Here is a 21,375-nt window from a genome sequence, read left to right on the forward strand (position 1 = left end):
TCTCAGCTACTGTACCCCTGTCCCTTGTTCCCGTCCTATCCTGTACATGTGTTCCTGCCCTGTCTGTCTGCCATCTTGCCACATCTTGCCAGTCACCCTCTGTGCCACGCCACCCCCCAGCTACCTGTGTGGACGAGTCGTGCCAGGGGTAGCGACCTGGGTGCCATCTGCCGCAGCAAGACCATCCCACTTTGCGGCGGGCTCTGGTGAAAACCAGCGGCACACCTTAGACTCCGCTCCCTGGCACGGCTCACGTCTCCATCCACACAGGCCCAGAAGATCTACCAACTGCCGTGACCATAACAGTAAGATCCGGCCATGGATCCCGCTGGGGTGCCTTTGCCAGATGTCTCGGATCTTCCCTCCGTCGTGGCTCAGCAGTCGCAGCAGTTAGCCCGTCAGCGATGATGCAACAGCTCCTTGCTGCGCAGCAGCAGCAACAGCAGCAGCCACCTGTTCCTGAGCCTTCTCCTGTACCTGCAGCTTCTCCTTGGACCAAGCTTCATTTGTCCTTGCCTTCTAAGTATGACCCCAAGCTGTGTAGAGGCTTTGTGACACAGTGTTCAGTCCATCTTGAACTCATGACTGATCTGTTCCCGACGGAGCGTGCTAAAGTGGCGTTTGTCTTCAGTCTACTGTCCGGAAAAGTCCTGGCCTGGGCTACTCCTCTCTGGGATCGTAGAGATCCGGTCTCCTTGAACCTGTCAGCATTCCTTACAGAATTCCGTAATGCTTTAGAAGAACCCGCGCGAGCCTCCTCTGCCGAGACGGCTCTACTGAATCTCTGCCAAGGTAACTCCCCCGTTGGCGACTACGCAGTTCAGTTCCGCACTCTTGCCTCAAAACTTTCTTGGAACAACCAGGCCTTGTGCGCTACCTTTAAAAAAAGGACTTTTCCATCGAATCAAGGATGCTCTCGCTGCACAAGATTCTCCGAATAACCTGAGCAAACTTATCCATTTGGCCACCTGTATTGATGTGCGTTTTGCCGAGAGGCAGGAAAACTTCTTTTGGAAGGAGAACCTGCCTGAACAAGGCAATTACCCCGACTGGCACCGTGTTCCAACAGCCACCTCTACTATCTACATTGCCTCCTGCCGAAGAGGCTATGGAAGTGGACCGTTTTTGCTTAACGCCAGTCCGGAGCACTTTCTCAAAGACTGCTCTGTACTTCCTTCTCATCCGGGAGAACGCTCCCATCTTTCTCAAGTTGGAGTGGCATCCCTTGGTGTGAATACTTCCTCTCCTCGCTTGACCACCCTGGTTCAGGTGTTCACCTCTGCCAGGACTTCTTTCATTGCTCCTGCTCTTTTGGACTCCCGTTCAGCTGGTAACTTCATTTGTGCCTCCCTGGTCCATAAATACCGTCTTCCAGTGTCTCGTCTTACCAAGCCCTTCCACATCTCTTCTGTAAATGGACAAAATCTGAACTATAAAGTGCAATTTCGCAGGGAACCCCTCGACATGCATGTAGGAAATTTGCATAAGGAGAAAATTGTATTCTATGTACTACCACAGTGTACTTCAGAGCTTCTTCTTGGTCTTCCTTTGTTTCAATGCCATTCTCCACATCTCGACTGGAAGACCGGAGAAATCACTTGATGGGGACTATATTGCCAAGATCAGTCTTTTTCCTCCTGTGTTGTCCTCTGTCAGATGTAAAGTCTTAAATTTGGGACATTCTTCCTCGCCTGTTGGTCCCCTTAAAAGACAGAAGACTCCTCGATTGAAGCCTGCAAGTTCCTTACAGCCTTTGCCCATTCCTGAAACCCCCTCGTCTCATGTAGTAGGGAACTATTTGAGTTCCAAAGAGGAGGGGTAGACCAAAGGGGGGGGGGGTACTGTTACGCCTGCGCTCCGGCCGGACTCGCCGGCCGTGAGCGCTTTCTGTCCCCGCTGTCGGCGGGGCTGAGATTCGAATCGCCGGACGCGCCCACATGCGAGTCTCAGCCTGTCACTCACCATCCTCGGTGTCTGCTTCCTGGTGTCCCTTTAGCCCCGGCGCGCGTGCCTCCGCCTTTTAGGGCTTGCGCGCGCCAGAGCTCTTACTCTTAAAGGGCCAGTACCCAATTAATTAAAGTGCCTGCACCTATCCCCTGGTCCATAAGTATCTGCTCCTCCCTGGTTTCCCTGCCGGATCTTTGGTAGTCTTTGCAATTGTGGAGTCCCATTGCCATTGCTTAGTCCTGTGTCTCAGGTACTGTACCCCTGTAACTTGTTCCTATCCTATCCTGTACCTGTGTTCCTGCCCTGTCCGTCTGCCATCTTGCAAGTCACCCTCTGTGCCTCGCCACCACCCCAGCTACCTGTGTGGACAAGTCGTGTCAGGGGTAGCGACCTGGGTGCCATCTGCCGCAGCAAGACCATCCCACTTTGCAGCGGGCTCTGGTGAAAACTAGCGGCACCTTAGACTCCACTCCCTGGCATGGCTCACGTCTCCATCCACACAGGCTCAGAGGATTCACCACCTGCCATGACCATAACAGGTAGATTCCCCTACATCTTGCAATCCAGACAGAAGAGGGTGCTGCCATTCTTAGACAGCTATATAATAGCAGTGAAGGTTTCTATCTCTATAAAGCATTGCTACACCAATGGATCCCTGGGTGAACGAGTGACAAAAGATGTGTTGGGGTTCATGCACCATGGTTTGTTTGGTATAATGTTTGCTTGCTTTACCTTTCCCCTTAGTAGTAGTATTTTCTTTTTTATATTGCCTATTGGGCTACATGCTATCTCTATACTACTTGGGGAATATGTTTACACTGCCTTACCTGGACTTGTGTATATACTTATGGCCTTTTTGTTCTATGCAAACTACATTGCGGTTTTGATGAATTCCCTATTATACCTCTTTTCATGTTTATTTATTTTTTTTACCTATTTTGGTATGTTTTTATTTTATTTTAGATTTTGTGTATAACCCAAACTCACCCCATCTAAAAAATCACCAGACACCTTCTCAGAATATATCAATCAGAACATACCAGTAACTAACAGTTACTGCAAAGAGACTATAGAATGGGCTCACATTTGGGGAAACTAGAGAACCCCAGAGACAGGCAGATCCTGAGCTGGTACAAAGTGAGCACCCACAGCCTGCCCATCAGATCAAGGATTATCACATTTAAACATTTTCGCTGGTTGTGTCAATTTCTAAGACAATGCCCACTTCTCAGAAATTGCCTTGAGTAGCCAAGGTTTTTTAAAAGTTGTGATTTTTTCTGCGTAAAACAGATTCACACCAAAATGGTTCCCCACCAGTTTTGAAATATTTGCCTCTCGACCTCCCCATACACATAAACATTTAACACAACTGAGCATTCATGGAGGGAATGGGTAAGCGCTGGCTTATTCAGTGCCTTCAGAGCAATAGAGTTGGGCGATGAAAATCCACATCTGTTTTACCGTGAAGTGCACTGTGTAAAATGATAACATGGCATCTAAACCAGTTATATACCCATGAAGCACCGGATGGCGCCTTGCCCATCAGAGGGCATTGGGAACTGTGAAGGGAACCTTTCATGTTCTGTTTAGTAATGTAGCCTAGAAAAATCCAAGGGTGCTCCAGCCTGACATAGGACTTATGTAGGTAGCAGCTCCAGATGTATAGCCTATTTGAGGTGAACCCTATCCAATCTTATACTACTGTATGTAGACACATAAGTCATGATCCCAGTACTGCATAGTGTAGGTGACTACATGAATAATGAGGAGTAAGTATCATCAATACTAGTTTCAAAAATAGAAGGGGAATAGTATTTATCTATTAATATAGTGGTTAATGGTGAACAAGAAAACTGGTCAATCTGGTCACCGGGAAATGCATAGCTTCCTCCTGGATTACTAGAAACCAATGACATCATCTGGGCATAGAATTTAAAAAGGAGTCTCCAAAACTGGGCCCAGAATGCCACTGGGTCACCACACATCATTTGCATATTTATATTGTTTCTTTAATAACACTTGGGAGTAGTTGTCATGCGAAACTCCTAGAGATGGTCCCTCCAGGGAAGAAAAACCCTTAAGGCCGGGGCACACGTGACGCATCTTGCTTTGTATTTGCTGCTGTGTATTTTCCTACACATTAAAGTCAATGGGTAGCAAAATACACAGCTGATTTTGCTACTCATTAAAGGGGTACTCCGGTGAAAAACTTTTTTTTTTTTTTTAAATCAACTGGTGCCAGAAAGTTAAACAGATTTGTAAATTACTTCTATTAAAAAAATCTTAATCCTTCCTGTACTTATTAGCTGCTGAATACTACAGTGGAAATTCTTTTCCGTTTGAAACACAGAGCTGTCTGCTGACATCATGAGCACAGTGTTCTCTGCTGACATCTCTGTCCTTTTTAGGAATTGTCCAGAGTTAAAGAAAATCCCCATAGCAAACATATGCTGTTCTGGACAGTTCCTAAAATGCACAGAGATGTCAGCAGAGAGCACTGTGCTCATGATGTCAGCAGACAGCTCTGTGTTTCAAAAAGAAAAGAATTTCTGCTGTAGTATTCAGCAGCTAATAAGTACAGGAAGGATTAAGATTTTTTAATAGAAGTAATTTACAAATCTGTTTAACTTTCTGGCACCAGTTGATTAAAAAAAAACAAAAAAAAACGTTTTGCACCAGAAAATACGCAGTAAAATATGCCACGTAACCCTGCCTTAATAGAAGGTTTTGCAGAAGGCGGAAGACAGAGACTGTATGCCATAAAATAGTGAAATCTTTATCTTCCCTAATAAGGAAAGAGAAGTGTTTACCCTAAAATTTGTGATGAAGGGGTATTTTGTTTATGGTTGGTGGAGTTGAGGATACAGATCAAGATGTTAGCCAAAAAAGGAGCCATCTTACACCAGGAAACGGATGCGATTTAGAGGGGTTGAATACCAGTAACCAATATTTTAGTGTTTTACAACCTGTGGCTCTCCAGCTGTTTCAGAACTCTCAGCATGTCCTGTCATCACACCTGCAGAGACTGTAGATCCCTGTGCAACACTGATCTCCATCCTGTGGTTCTCCAGCTGTTGTAAAACATCAACCATCAAGCAAAATATACACTTCCAGCTGATGTAAAAAGTAATTTTCTTTACTCCCATGATATGTATACATGAGACCATTGAGGACATATTTTGCGGCCTTCTAACTCCAGTTTACACCATACCCAGTGGTGCCCAGCTGATTTCTACAGCTAGGGCCCCTGCTAATAGTTTGCATGTGGCAAATAACCATTTAGATACCACTGTCAACGTTGACAGCCGCGTCTAAATGACAGTTACTGGTGCAGTGGTGTGGATTATATTGTTACAATGACTGCTGACATATAAACCTAGTCAGAGCTGTAGAAATCTAATACAGTAACCCCCCGACATGCGATGGCCCTGACATATGATAAAATCGACATACAATGCTTTTATATGTCTGGGCCATCGCATCAACTGCTATCAGACAGCGCAGAATGCTTAAGCTGCTGTCAGATAGCAGTTTAAGCATCCCAGACAGGTTTGCTTACCTATCCCCGCTGCTCCGGGTCCACTTTGCGATCCTCCGGCGTCTGTATCTTCTCCAGGGTCTGGGCCTAGCTTTCCGGCGTCGTTATTACGTCACTACGCATGCCGTGTCGGCGCAGCAGTGTAATAACGTCACCAGAAAGCGAGGCCCGGACCCTGCAGAAGATGCGGAAGAAGCCAGAGGATCCCGAAGAAGACACCGGAGCAGCGGGACAGCATCGGGAGCCCCTGGGACAGCATCGGGAGCGGTGAGGACGCGGTCCGGAGCGGCCGGGACAGGTGAGTATAACTTCCTATACTTTACATTGCACGGATCCCTCAACATACGATGGATTCGACAAACCATGGGTCGTTTGGAATGAATTACCATCATATGTTGAGGGACCACTGTATATATATACTAGCTGACTACCCGGCATTGCCGGTTTTTCCTTCCTAATCCTTGGGGAGGAAAATCAACAGGAGGAAGCTTTTGACTTCATATCCTGTCCTCATATATGTTGTCATATCCCAACCCCATATCCCTTCCCCATATCCCGTCCTCATATCTCAACCTCATATCCTGTCCTCATATTGCGACCTCATATCTCGACCTCATATCCCGTCCTCATATCTCGATCTCCTATCCCGTCCTCATATCTTGATCTCCTATTCTGTCCTCATATCTGGATATCCTATCCCGTCCTCATATGCCGACCTCCTATCCCAAATTCATATTTCGTCCTCATATCCCGTCCTCACATCTCAACCTCATATCCTGACCTCCTATCTTGACCTCATATCCCGTCCCCATATCCCTTCCTCAAATCCCAACCTCATATCCCGTCCTTATGTCCCATCCTCATATCCTATCATTTCCATACATTTCCCATTGATTTGCATGGGACTTTAAACCAAAACCCTGACCCTCAAAAATGGGGGAAATTAAGGGTTAAATTATGCTATCCTATAATTTAAGTGGGCATATAAATAACGTTACCAAGTTTTATCGAAATATCTCCAGCCGTTTGGAAGTTATGCAGTAACATATATTTCCCATAGACTTGTATGGGACTTTAAACAAAAACCCTGATCCTGGCAAATGGGGGTGAGTAAGGGTTAAATTACCTATCCTACGTTTGTTGTTGACATATTAGTAACATGTGTGCCAAGTTTCATGTTAATATCTTAAGCCATTTGGACGTGATGCTGGAATATACACACACACACATTGGCCCGCATTTACTAAGAGTGGAGTGTCAGTTTGTGTTTCTTTCTTGTGTTTTCAACCTTTTTTCAATTGGTATTTACAAATCTGTCGCACTTTTCCTAATTTCTATCGCATGGTTCTGTCGCACGGTAATTTCTGTCCTGGGTTTTCTGTCGCACGGTAATTTCTGTCGCTGGGTTTTCTGTTGCACTGTAAATTCTGTCGCAGGCAGGTTTATTTCTGTCGCAGGGTTTCTTCAACAGAAGTACAGATGTGGGAGGTGGGAATCCCAGCAGGGGTTTCCTTGACTTTCCAGTGAATATCCGACTTTGGCACTGGAGCGCTACACCAGCGTGGTGACACAGGAGTCGGGTATAGATTCGTAATGACTTTTTATTGAAAATCATAAAAAGTGGCAATACATGGTAGGGCTACGCGTTTCTGAGGGGCTCCCTCCTTCCCCAGGTCCGAGTTACAGTGTGTGGATACAGTACTTTATATACATATTTCCATGAATACATTAACCCATTAAATATTTGAAGTTTGCCGGGTCTGAATGCCATTGGAGGCTGAGTATAACGTCAGCCTCCAGGGTCTATTGGTGGTGTATAGGAATGAATGTGCTAGATCTATAGCATTGTGATTTTTGGCCCAATGTGGTCTATGGAGACAATTCCTGGGTTGATATACAGAGTTGGTATTATACTTTAATTAGGATAGACGTGATTTTTTTTGAACCATGGGAACTAGGTTAATTGGATACCACACATTACCTCCTGTTTCAATTAGAAATGTTGGGAACACGCCCCTTTTCCTGAAAACAGTTTTTTCAAGTGGACATATAAATAATGTTACCAAGTTTTATCGAAATATCTCCAGCCGTTTGGAAGTTATGCAGTAACATATATTTCCCATAGACTTGTATGGGACTTTAAACAAAAACCCAGACCCTCGCAAATAGGGGTGAGTAAGGGTTAAATCACCTATCCTATGTTTGTTGCTGACATATAAGTAACATGTGTGCCAAGTTTCATGTTAATATCTTTAGCTGTTTGGATGTGATGCTGGAACATACATACATACATACATACATACATACATACATACACACATTGGCACAGATTCATCAAACTGTGTGAGAGAAAAAGTTGAGAGATTTCCCCACAGGGACCAATCACAGCTCAGCTAACACGCTCTTGTAAAGTGAAACCTGAGCTGTGATTGGTTGCTGTGGAAAAATCACTCCACTTTTTCTCTCACACAGTTTAATAAATCTGGGCCATTGAGTTTTATATATATATATATAGATAACTCCCCACCATAATGCTGCCATAATCAGAACATCCTCAATATTTGCCTTCAGCTTATAGAAGTGATCACCCAAAATCTAAGCTCATCCTGGATCTGTCCATTTCTTCTTGGACACAGACTAAGCAGATACATTGATGTCTCCAGTGTTACAGACCTTTGTCATGGCCTCCAGTTATATAATCTTGGATTGTCGAGGCCATGGAAACGTCACCATCAACTGGAGACCTCCTCAACCTATGCAACACCAACTAGGTATAATAAATGGTGAGGTTTGAGTGAAATATCCCCATTCTCCAACCTAAACACTGCTCTTTTTCATTCTTGTATTGTCACTCAGGATTTTCTTAGACCAAAGCCCACAAGTCTTACCCTATCCATAATAAGTTTTTTGAAGACCTCATATCCAGGATTAAAAACACATGGCTGATTTCTTCTACAAACAACACCACACCTGTCTACAGGTTGTGTGCGGTAATGCAGCTCAGTCAATTGGGCTGAGATATGAAACCACATACAACCTGTGGTCTTAGGTGGTGCTGTTTTTGAGAAGAGCCTCTCAAGTACTCCACACAACCAATGTTGGCTGACCATCAAGAGTTTATTGTTTTGGCTGATCAGTGTATACAGAATCCTTATGTCTTACTATATACATTACTGTCATTACAACAATTTCTTCCCAATTGTTTACACTGCAGAGCGGCTTGTTCAGGTTGGCTGCTGTGTATACGCATAAGCTCGAACTCTGCACATGCAGAGCTGACTACAGTACAGTAAGGGCACAGTAAACTACAAGCTGGGTTTGATTATTTCACCTTATGGATAATTCTGGTAATGGTTCTTCCCTTGTGTTCCGTGCGGCGCCAACGCTAGTCCTCGATGTCCCCATAATGCTCCCTCAAGCGAGAAGTGTCCTTGTTTGCTTGACAAGCTATTCATTTCTGGTGCCCTGCGCTTCCATTGTTGATTTCTATAAAGTTTTGCTGTTTATTATTCCTGTAAAAATGTCCATTACTGAATACAATTCAATCGTAGGACCGCATTCCTAGGACCACAAACAATGACACTTCGTGCTTGAGGGGGCATTATGAGGACATAGAGTGCCGGCACCGCACAGAACACAAGGGAAGAACAATTACCAGAATTATCCATAAGGTAAAATAATCAAACACAGATAATAAGTGGTATTTAAAGAGGAAGTGTCAGAAAGCAGATCAGATACCCCAGGCTCTCCCACCTATTAGGCCTCCTCTCTGGTGTCTATAAGTAGCGACAACCAGGTATTTTTCTAGTGGTTACTTTTAGTTTATAATCCTCGGCCCTTACTGTAATGATATATCTAGCACCAAGTGACCAGTCAGAAAGAAAAATGGTCAAGTGTGATCTGAGCAACGGTGACAAGGACCAAATTTCTACTGTAGACGAATGGGTTAAAGCATTTCCAGAATAGCTGGTCTTGTTTGGTGTTCCTGTTATGTAGTGGTTAGTACCTACCAAAAGTGCTCCAAAAAAAGAAAAACCATGGAAAGATTTGTAAATTAATTCTATTAAACAATCTTTACCCTTCCAGTACTTTTTAGCAGCTGTATGCTACAGAGGAAATTCTTTTCTTTTTGAATTTCTTTTTTATTTTGTCCACAGTGCTCTCTGCTGACACCTGATGAACGTATCAGGAATTCTCCAGAGCAGGAGAAAATCCCCATAGCAAACCTATGCTGCTCTGGACAGTTCCTGACATGGACAGAGGTGTCAGCAGAGAGCACTGTGGACAAGACAAAAAAGAAATTCCAAAAGAAAAGAATTTCCTCTGTAGCATACAGCTGCTAAAAAGTACTGGAAGGGTAAAGATTTTTTAATAGAATTAATTTACAAATCTGTTGGCTGGGTTCACATCACGTTTTTGCCATACTGTTTTCAATCAATTTTTCTAAAGAAAACCGTATGGCAAAAAAAGGATGGAACAGTATGGGAAAAAGTAAACCGTATGCGTTTTTAAACTGTATACTGTTTTTAAAAGGGCATACAGTTCCATCCGTTTTAATGGGAGGGGTGTTGGGTGGGGACTTTAGGATGAAAATGCGCATGTGCAAAGTAAAAACCATATACGGTTTCCTGTATGGAACCGTATACATGTGCGTTTAGCATTGACGTCCATGTTAAAAAAAAGCGTATGCGGTTGCAGTACGGTTTTTAAACCGGAGACAAAAATGTGGTCAACCACGGTTTTGACTCTGGTTCAAAAACCGTACTGCAACCGCATACGCTTTTTTTAACATGGACGTCTATGGGAAACGCACATGTATACAGTTACATACGGGAAAACGTATACGGTTTTTACTTTGCATATGCGCATTTGCATCCTAAAGTCCTCACCCAACACCCCTCCCATTAAAACGGACGGAACTTTAATCTGGGACCACGTTATCTTGGACCCTTTGTAGTTAAGTGCCCAGAGGAGAGATCTTGAGAACCTGAGGACAACATCCTGGACAAAAGTCTTATCCTCACGTTCTCAGGCTCCAAGAAGAGGGGGAGACCCAAGGGGGGGGTACTGTTACGCCGAGCGCTCCGGGTCCCCGCTCCTCCCCGGAGCGCTCACAGCGTTCTCTTATTCACAGCGCCCCGGTCAGACCTGCTGACCGGGTGCGCTGCGATATTGCTCCCAGCCGGGATGCGATTCGCGATGCGGGATGCGCCCGCTCGCGATGCGCATCTTGGCTCCCGTACCTGACCCGTTCCCCGTCTGTGTTGTCCCGGCACGCGCGGCCCCGCTCCTTAGGGCGCGCGCGCGCGCGCGCGCGCCAGGTCTCTGCGATTTAAAGGGCCACTGCGCCACTGATTGGCGCAGCAGGCCTAATCAGTATCTTCACCTGTGCACTCCCTACTTATACCTCACTTCCCCTGCACTTCCTTGCCGGATCTTGTTGCCCTTGTGCCAGTGAAAGCCTTTCCTTGAGTGTTCCTAGCCTGTGTTCCAGACCTCCTGCCGTTGCCCCTGACTACAATCCTTGCTGCCTGCCCTGACCTTCTGCTACGTCCGACCTTGCTCTTGCCTTATCCCTTGTACCGCGCCTATCTCAGCAGTCAGAGAGGTTGAGCCGTTGCCGGTGGATACGACCTGGTTGCTACCGCCGCTGCAAGACCATCCCGCTTTGCGGCGGGCTCTGGTGAAAACCAGTAGCAACTTAGAACCGGTCCACGCCAATCCCTCTCTGACACAAAGGTCTCACACCTCTTAGCAAAGGTCTCACAGCCCTTGATAAATTCTGTGCTCCGACTTCAGGGTCTACAGCTTAAACTGCATTTAGACCTGCTCCAACATGGTCTGACATTTCAGCGCATTTTGGGCACAAAAGTCGCACTTGATAAATTCAGCACCAATGCATTTCCGTCTAAAATAGACTTGCATGCATCATGTTCTAAAAATCCTCTACAGCAAAAGTCGCAGAAAAGTCGCACATATTTAGACTGCGACTTTCTGTGCGACAAATTTAGACAGGAAAAACCAGTCTAAATCGTTTGATAAATCTCCCCCATGGAGTCCACGCCTCACAATTTAAAGGATCTGATGCTGACATCTTGGTTCCACAGATACCATAGGATACATCATAGATCTATGGAGTCCAGACCTTGATAGGTCAGTGCACAAGAGTAGTTGGCACTATATTAGACAGGTGGCTTTATTGTTATGCCTGGTGGGTGTATAGACAACACTGAAGCTTTTTTTCTCTATAAAACAGGCAGACATGTCTAGATTTCTGATCTCTAATTCTAACATTATTGTCACAAGAAACCACAACCACAGTGACCACTACAAGTTGTCCCCTGGTCATGAGCCTCACCTTCTTTGAGACGCTGGTCGACTGGACAGTCAACTCCATGTCTGGACAGTCGTGCGGGCATTCACTCTCACCGAACGCTGCTGACTGCTCCCTGGCCCCGAGAGCTCTGAACAGTCACGACACCCTCAGCTGCAGCACATCTGGCTGACACACAGTCCAGGAAGTTCCTGGCAAGGTGGAATAGTTTGTGCGAACGCTGATAAGAAAAGTAAAAAGGGTAAAATAAAAAAAACAACCACAATTTTACACACACACATATACCACACTAAATAAAAGTTAAATTCTCACCTGTATTGTCTTCAGGAAGGTGAGACTGTGGCATTGCAGGTGATATATAAAAGGACTTTGCCCTTAAATGTTTTTAAGAAAGCTATCTCATCTTCTCTGGTATATTTAGGTTCCTCAGGAATATTTCTTCACCTCTAGCTAAATTTTTAGAGAACACAAAGTTCTGTTTTCCTGTTCTTTAGAAGTTGCTGTTGGTTTTCAGTGTTACTGCAATCTACAGGGTTAAGGATCCTGCAAACCCAACTGTGGTCTATAGATTAGGAAAAAGAGAGTGAACTTGGAAGTCCCCCTGAAAAGGTCCAGAGCCTGTACAATCACTGCTATGTGTAGTCGAGGAACCCAGACCCAACCGTGGTTTGTAGACAAGGAAACTAGGCTAAACCTGAAGTCTGCCCGAAAAGGTTTGTAGTGTTCAGCATCACTGAACACATATGTAGCAGTGAGGAACTCACAGACCCAACTGTGGTTATTGGGTCAATGGTGCCTATGCCCCTGCATCTAGGCTCACAACTCCATGTTCTTCATTAAAAACATTGCATCCATCATCACAGTGATCGAAAGTTTAAGGACCATTGAAACTGTTGAGGGATAAATCTTAGTCCCTAAACAGGGAGCCTACATTCCTCAATAACATGTAAGAAAATGCTAGTCATGAGAATGGCACCACAATCAAACATCTATACACATCAAATTAGTACCAGTTTGTGGACCTTAGCTATATACGGCACCAAACCTAAGAATTTACAGACTGCATTGAATCGAATGGGACCAAGCTGAAGTACCATACACAGCCATGTTTTTCAGAAAAAAACAAAAAACTAATTTGGCTCCTTTAAGGCAAAAGGGGTGGGGCTTAGAGTAGCTGAATTTATATAATAATGTAATGGGAGAGGGCTCCTGCTACAGCCAGGTCCAATCTCAAGTTTATTAGTAGGAAGGGAGAAAATGTATGATCTCCTGGTAGAATAAAGTATTACGAGAAGAGGTATGATGAAAGGAGAGAAAAATATGGGAGGATCTGCGGGGTCTTGTTCACATTGCAATGTGATCTAATCACCATAGATCAAACTCGTACCAGACTTTTGACTCATCGGCAAGAATGTTTGAGGGCTTCTTGGTGATGGGAGCCCCAGTGATCAGCTGAGGTGTTACAGAGAACCCAGGTGAATCAATGGGTGTGTCCCATTCCCCTAATGTCCTAGATGTGGTTCTTGGTCTTAGCTAATGGAATTTAGGGTCTGAACTGGGACCTGTTCATTTATTACCTAAACATGTAAAAAGCCATATGATATGGGATAGTCTTCATCAGACATCCGTTCAGGTCAGTATAAATTCTAGATGGTGTTCGTAGGACTCAAAGAGAATTTCCACCCCAATTATTCACAGAAATGTTGGGGCCCCTTACACAGATCAAGGCCTACCCCCCCCCACCCTATAGGTAGTAATCAGTAGCCCCCTTAGGTAGTAATCACTTGAGAAACCTTGGCGTTGGTGTGCGGGCTCTGGTATGTCCTTCAAATAAGGATATACTGGCGAATGTCTAAATTTTACATAAATTTTGAGGGTTAGCTAATGTCATTGTTTACATCTTCCACAGCAGTGTACCTATATTGTGGTACTTGTGATCGTCTGCAGGCATCCTTCATTGTATGCATATTATGCTGGGAATCGCCCATAGCAACGGACCACAAGTGCAGGACCGCCACCCCAGCGTAAGTGCCCTACTGCACTTGGGGTTGAGCACCTCCTGCCACTTCAATGTAGTTGTTCAATGCCCCTTACACAGCTCAAGGCCTGCCCCCCCCCCCCACAGGTAGTAATCAGAAGCCCCCTTAGGTAGTGATAGTCAGCAGCCTCCTTAGGTAGTAATCAGTAGCCCTCTTAGGTAATAATAGCAGTTGCCCCCTCAGGTATGAATCCAAAGCCCCCTTAGGTAGTAATCAGTAGCCGCCTTAGGTATAGCCCCCTTAGGTAATAATAGCAGTAGCCCCTTCAGGTATGAATCCAAAGCCCCCTTTAGTAGTAATTAGCAGCCCCCTTAACTAACAATAGATTCAATATATATATATATATATATATATATATATATATATATATATATATATATATACAAACAGATTTACTTGGCTCAGGCTCGGTCCATGGCCTCTTTTCTCCGGTCTTCTCCGGTTTGTGCTCCTGTGCATAATGATAACATCATTCATGTGCCGGAGCGCAGAGGAAGGATGCCGGGGGCCTCTTGTTGGCGCCTGTATATTGTGGGTGGGCCACAAGAATGACTGACAGGGCGAGGAGCCAATGGCTCTTCACTCTTTCAATCAGCTGAGCCTGAGCGCCGCATTAACTATAAGCACGTCTTTCTGTAAGACGCGTTTATAGTTTAATACATCCTGGACTGGCCGGCCCTAGAAGCTCTTTAAACAGCAGTCTCCTGCTTCTGTGATGCGGCAGCTGCATGGGGTACAGCAAGGGCCTGGGTCCCTTACTGGACTACAGGCTCACACGCCGAAACACATCCTTGTACTACACTACGGCCTAATAAATCTTCACTGTGCATTACTGGTGAGTGCTGGGTATCATCTTTCTTCTACCTGTGGCTTTACCCTACCTCGTGCACCACCGAATTCTACGGAAGTGCCGACATATCCCTATATTGAACATCCCAATTATTCGTGATCTAACTTTGGCACAGACATGACTGCAGCAAAGATATTGGTTGCTATGGCTTTTATATGGGGTTGTTACATAACACATTCATAATAAACAGTCTGCTTTAAATTTGCTGTTCCTTATAAATCAGGTGACTTGTCACATATCTGGGCCACAAAGAGGTGTCTGGAAGGTGCAGATTGTCACCATTTCATTGGTCACTTTAATTGATGCTCACCATATTAAGTGACTGGAAGCACTGGAAACCTTTGCACCTTGTCATGTGCGGAACAGATTAAACCCCAAAATTAACCCTAACCCTATTGCCTGTATTGAGAAGCCTCTGGGGTGTCAAGTACAGCTGTGTCCTGACTTCCTGTCATCATGAGATGCAAGTTTATCTTGTGGTTTTCTAAAAAGAAAAAAAAGAAAAATGACAAAAGCAAAAAAGAGGAAAAAGAAACATTAAGCCGAAACCGCGGATATGTGCAACTTCCTGCCTGCACTCTAATGCGTCTACTCTACACTAGGGGCATCACTCACCTTCTATAGTAGAGGCCTGTTGGCAACTTCAGAGGTACTTCCAATGAAGTTTATTCTGATACCCTAGTCATTTAAAAGTCACATGGTCCCCGTGTTTCAGAGTACACTCAATAACCCCCCTATTTATTATAGCTCCCATCTTGTATAGTGTTGGATCTTTCTGCAGGAATAACAACCCATCTGGGCAGTATTGCTTTCTCTAGCTGTTCCATGTAAGATGAAGGTCCTGATTCAAGTTGATTGAGCTTTTCAAAAGTTTGGTTTGCTAATGCAGTTTGTGGTGAACGCAAACTGGTTCTACTAAAACCAACAACACAATAACCCTCACAATTTGTAAAACACTTCCTAATAGCTCTAAATTCCTGTAAACCACATCTATGATCACCAAGGATTGCATTCAAGTAGTTTTAACCCCTTAACCCCTTAAGGACTCAGGGTTTTTCCGTTTTTGCACTTTCGTTTTTTCCTCCTTACCTTTTAAAAATCATAACCCTTTCAATTTTCCACCTAAAAATCCATATTATGGCTTATTTTTTGCGTCGCCAATTCTACTTTGCAGTGACATTAGTCATTTTACCCAAGAATGCACGGCGAAACGGAAAAAAAAATCATTGTGCGACAAAATCGAAAAAAAAGCCATTTTGTAACTTTTGGGGGGCTTCCGTTTCTACGCAGTGCATATTTCGGTAAAAATTACACCTTATCATTATTCTGTAGGTCGATACGGTTAAAATGATACCCTACTTATATAGGTTTGATTTTGTCGCACTTCTGGAAAAAATCATAACTACATGCAGGAAAATTTATACGTTTAAAAATGTCATCTTCTGACCCCTATAACTTTTTTATTTTTCCACGTACGGGGCGGTATGAGGACTCATTTTCTGCGCCATGATCTGAAGTTTTTATTAGTATGAATTTTGTTTTGATCTGACTTTTTGATCACTTTTTATTCATTTTTTTAATGGTATAAAAAGTGACCAAAATACGCTATTTTGGAATTTGGAATTTTTTTGCGCGTACGCCATTGACCGTGCGGTTTAATTAATGATATATTTTTATAGTTCGGACATTTACGCACGCGGCGATACCACATATGTTTATTTATTAATTTTTTTACACTGTTTTATTTTTTTATGGGAAAAGGGGGGTGATTCAAACTTTTATTAGGGAAGGGGTTATATGACCTTTATTAACACTTTTATTTTAAATTTTTTTTTTGCAGTGTTATAGGTCCCATAGGGACCTATAACACAGCACACACAGATCTCTTATGCTGATCACTGGCGTGTATTAACACGCCTGTGATCAGCATTATCGGCGCTTGACTGCTCCTGCCTGGATCTCAGGCACGCAGCAGTTATTCGTCGATCGGACACCGAGGAGGCAGGTAAGGGCCCTCCCGGTGTCCGATCAGCTGTTCGGGACGCCGCGATTTCACCGCGGCGGTCCCGAACAGCCCGACTGAGCAGCCGGGTCACTTTCAGTTTCACTTTAGAAGCGGCGGCCGCTTCTAAAGGGTTAATACCGCACATCGCCGCGATCGGCAATGTGTGGTATTAGCCGCGGGTCCCGGCCGTTGATGAGTGCCGGGACCGAAGCCATATGATGCAGGATCGCGGCGCGATCCCGCTTCATATCGCAGGAGCCGGCGCAGGACATAAATATACGTCCTGCGTCGTTAAGGACCACAGGTTTTTCAGTTTTTTGCACTTTGTTTTTTTCCTCCTCACCTTTTAAAAATCATAACCCTTTCAATTTTGCACCTAAAAATCCATATTATGGCTTATTTTTTGTGCCACCAATTCTACTTTGCAATTACATCAGTCATTTTACCCAAAAATCTACGTCGAACCGGAAAAAATAAATCATTGTGCGACGAAATTGAAGATAAAACACAGTTTTGTAAATTTTGGGGGCTTCCGTTTCTACGCAGTGCATTTTTCGGTAAAAATGACACCTTATCTTTATTCTGTAGGTCCATACGGTTAAAATGATACCCTACTTATATAGGTTTGATTTTTTCGTACTTCTGGAAAAAATCATAACTATATGCAGGAAAATGTATACGTTTAAAATTGTCATTTTCTGACCCCTATAACTTTAGACACTACTGCAAGGGCCCTGCAGGCAGTTGCCATAGACAATTACATCAATAAAAATATATTTGTTTTAATACAATATAATATATATATTGTTTCTACTTCAGTACCAACTGTGTACACCCACAATTCTTTATATACGGAAAATTTTTCTCCTCTTTCTTTCAATATTTTCAGGTCGCATAGGATACTCGACCTTACACATCAGTACTCATCTGGCATAACTAAGCTTTATCAACTGGTTTTTGCGGTTAGAGCTACCTTTCCTCTCTATATTATATTTATTTTTATTTACATGTTTTTGTTTTTTTAAAAGAGAAAAGGGGGGGGGGGGGGGTTAAAGAGGGTTAAATCACATTTATTAACTTTATTTTTTATTTTTTTTTGCAATGTTATAGCCCCCACAGGGGTCTATAACACTGCATACACTGATTGCCAGCACTGTTCACTGCAAAGCCATAGCTTTGCATTGATCAGTGTTATAGGCGTTTGATTGCTCAAGCCTGAATCTCAGGCTTGGAACTATCCATCGTCGATCGGATGCGCCGCAGGAAGGTGAGTGACCCTCCACTTGCGTCCTAGCTGATCGGGACACCGCATTTTCACTGCAGTGGTCCCGATCAGCCCCACTGAGCAGCCAGGAAGGTTTTACTTTCGTTTTAGATGTGGCGTTCAACTTTGAATGCTGCGTCTAAAGGGTTAATAGCGATCACTGCCGCGCGCTATTAGCCGCGCGCTATTTAGTTACATGCCGGGACCGACCCGATATGACACGCGGTCACCGCGCGTTATATCGCGGAAGCCGGCTACGGACGTGGTCGTTAAGGGGTTAAAGTGCTTTAAAGGCTAAGTTAATGTCCGTGTCAGCAACATTTGGTAACCCATGGTAACTAACTGCACTAATTGATTTTGTAGGCTTTTTAACACTAACAGACACCTGCATAAAGTATCTTTTTGTTTGCAAATTGCTGCCAGTGTAAAAACGATAATGGAGGTATTGTAAGACACAATGGCTTTTCCTACGCATTCCAAAAATTATCACTTTTTGGGAGTTGCAACAGGTTTTGAGTTTGGTATACGAAGATGCAGTGGATTTTTACAAGTATTCCAAAAAATCTTCCTTTTGGGAATTGCAACAGGATTGGTATCCCAAAATAGTGAGGAAGAAATATAATTTCTATAATAAAAAAATAAATAAAATAATCCCTTTGTGTAGGCCTGGCTGGTAGTAGCAGCAAGAGTGATGGTGGACTGGTGGGAGTTGTATCCCGCAGACAGTGGCAGACTAGTGATACTTGTAGCTGGGCCTTGTGATAACGCTTCATGTACTTATGTAGAGCCGTAATTTCTAATGTCGGACTCTGGCCATGCCTTAACTTTTTGTTGTTGCAGAAGCAGCACTGTGCCTGGAATTCTGCATCTGGTAAGATAAAAAAAAATAAAAAAGTTTTCCTCGATTTTACAAAATCAGCAGTGCCACAGTCACCTGCTCCTTGCTAATCAGACCAGCAGGCCTACATCTTCTTCACTGACAGTACCAGTACCAGTACCACTACCCTCCTTGTCATCCGGTTCCCACATCCTGTACAAAACTCCATCATCATCAAACTCCATCCTCATCGTCGTACCCTCCACTCCTTTCATGAACATGGATTTCTGATGTCTGCTCATCGGCTCCTTGCTCCCCCTCACCATAAACACCTTAATCACCACCAGTCCCATGTTTGGCCGCTGCTTCTTGAAAATGTTTAAAACATTTGTACATTTAACGCGCCACACTGTCTCATTTACAAAGTGAGCAGGTGAGCCTGGTCTTCAACATGAAAAAAACCTTAAAAAAAATAAATGGAAATTTTTTTTTTACCAACTATTTAGGTGCCTGCCCATCCCCTTTTTTATGGTTAAACCCAGAAAATATGTAAAATGCCTATTCCACATTCACTCTGAACACTATAAATGCGTATTTATGTTAAAATACAGGTCAGCCCACTGCACAGCCTGCACTGTAGTGTGATAGCTTTCTATGGGCTTGTTGTCACACTGCTGGGATTTGTAATGCAGCAACTGGACACAGTAAAGCAGGTCACTGAGGTCAGCTCAATGCTTTCGAATTTCTTTGTATTGGCTTTCTGGGATCAGTAGTTCCACAGTGAGTTCTTCTGTGTTTTTATCGGTCTCTTACAGGGAGATTTATCAAAGCCTATCCAGAGGAAAAGCTGCTGAGTTGCCCAAATGGTTGCTGAGTAGCAACCAATCATATCCCTTCTTTCACTTCAGAGGCCTCTTCAAAAATTAAAAAAGCAATCTGATTGGTTGCAACTCAGCAACTTTTCCTCTGGACAAGTTTTTTTTAAATCTCCCCCTTAGAGCCCATTCACACTATGGATTTTTTGAGTACAATTCTAAACCCCAGACTCTGCTGCTCTGGAATGCATTGCTGTCTATTGAGACGGCGCATTTCCAAGTGGTCCTAACGCTGGCTTGTTTTGCCAAATGCCAGCTCCAGACTAAATCTCCACCTGGAGATTCCATAGTGTGAATGAGCCTTAAAGCCACCCATTTGCTGTCTCCTGATTGGCCTTGAAGCTGTATATAAGCAATAATTTGAGAACCTGCAGTCATGTGATTTTTGTATTAGCTGCAAAGTATGCTGGGCTACCCTGACGTCATCTCAGTGGGGAAATTTATCAAAACCTACCCAGAGTAAAATTTGCCCATAGCAACCAATCAGATCGCTACTTTCATTTTTAACAAGGCCTCTGCAAACTTAAAGAAGCAATATGATTGGTTCTCCCCCGGTGTTCCTACTTTCTCATCCTAAACTGACATAATGGCAAAATGCCATGTGTTCCTAATCTTTTCTCCTATATTAGCACCAAGCCTAGCAAAGTTCTAGTATTCGACGAAACACTATGGAGATTTATCAAAAACGGTGCAGAGGAAGAGTGATGCAGTTGCCCATGGCAACCAGATTCCTTTAACCCCTTAAGGACGCAGGGTTTTTCTGTTTTTGCATTTTCATTTTTTTTCCTCATCACCTTCTAAAAATCATAACGCTTTCAATTTAGCACCTAAAATTCTACTTTGCAGTGACATTAGTCATTTTACCAAAAAATCCCTTTTGTAACTTTTGGGGGTTTTCGTTTCTACGCAGTGCATTTTTCGGTAAAAATGACACCTTATCTTTATTCTGTAGGTCTATTCGGTTAAAATGATACCCTACTTATATAGGTTTGATATTGTCATACTTCTGGAAAAATCATAACTACATGCACGAAATTTTTTACGTTTAAAGTTGTCATCTTCTGACCCCTATAACTTTTTTTTTCCCCACGTACGAGCCGGTATGAGGGCTCATGTTTTGCGCTGTGATCTGAAGTTTTTATCGGTATCATTTTTGTTTTGATCGGACTTTTTGATCGCTTTTTATAAAAAAAATTGTGTGCTATAAAAAAGTGACCAAAAATAGGCTATTTTGGAGTTTTTTTGCGTGTACGCCATTGAACGTGCGGTTTAATTAACAATACATTTTAATAGTCCAGACATTTTCGCACATCACAATACCCTCCTCCCCCCCCCCCCTTAGTGGCTATATTATGAATGACATTCATTTCTATCACTGTTCATCAGCATAGAAATATATATCAAATGATGAGTGATCAGTGTTATCAGGGCTTGACTTCTCCTGCCTAGATCTCAGGCATGGAGAAGTCAATCGCCGATCGGACACGCCCGAGCCAGGTGACGGACCCTACACACGTGTCCTAGCTGATCGGGACTTTACGATTTCACCGCGATGGTACTGATTAGCCCCACTGAGCTGCCAGGATGCAATTTTTTCAACTTTAGATGTGGTGATCAAATTTGATTACCATGTCTAAAGTGTTAATAGTGCGTGGCACAACGATCGGTGCCGCACGCTATTGGCCCAGGGTCCCAGCTTTCATTAG

At 43.7% G+C, this 21,375-nt stretch overlaps 1 protein-coding gene across 2 annotated transcripts in view; it reads right to left on the bottom strand.

Annotated features, from left to right (window-relative positions):
• CASS4 (Cas scaffold protein family member 4) overlaps positions 1-12,252 on the bottom strand; it is a 77,625-nt gene extending 65,373 nt beyond the window's left edge. For both annotated transcript variants that reach the window (XM_056548057.1, XM_056548054.1), the window contains exons 1-2: positions 12,132-12,252; positions 11,844-12,039 (exon numbers count right to left, since the gene is read on the bottom strand). In XM_056548057.1, the coding sequence (XP_056404032.1) occupies positions 11,844-11,882 (39 nt within the window). In that variant the 5' untranslated portion in view covers positions 11,883-12,039; positions 12,132-12,252. The remainder of the gene's footprint in view (positions 1-11,843; positions 12,040-12,131) is intronic.
• Between the last annotated feature and the right edge of the window lie 9,123 nt (positions 12,253-21,375).

Source organism: Hyla sarda, chromosome 12 (genome assembly GCF_029499605.1).
Source record: "Hyla sarda isolate aHylSar1 chromosome 12, aHylSar1.hap1, whole genome shotgun sequence".
Lineage (NCBI taxonomy): Eukaryota > Metazoa > Chordata > Amphibia > Anura > Hylidae > Hyla > Hyla sarda.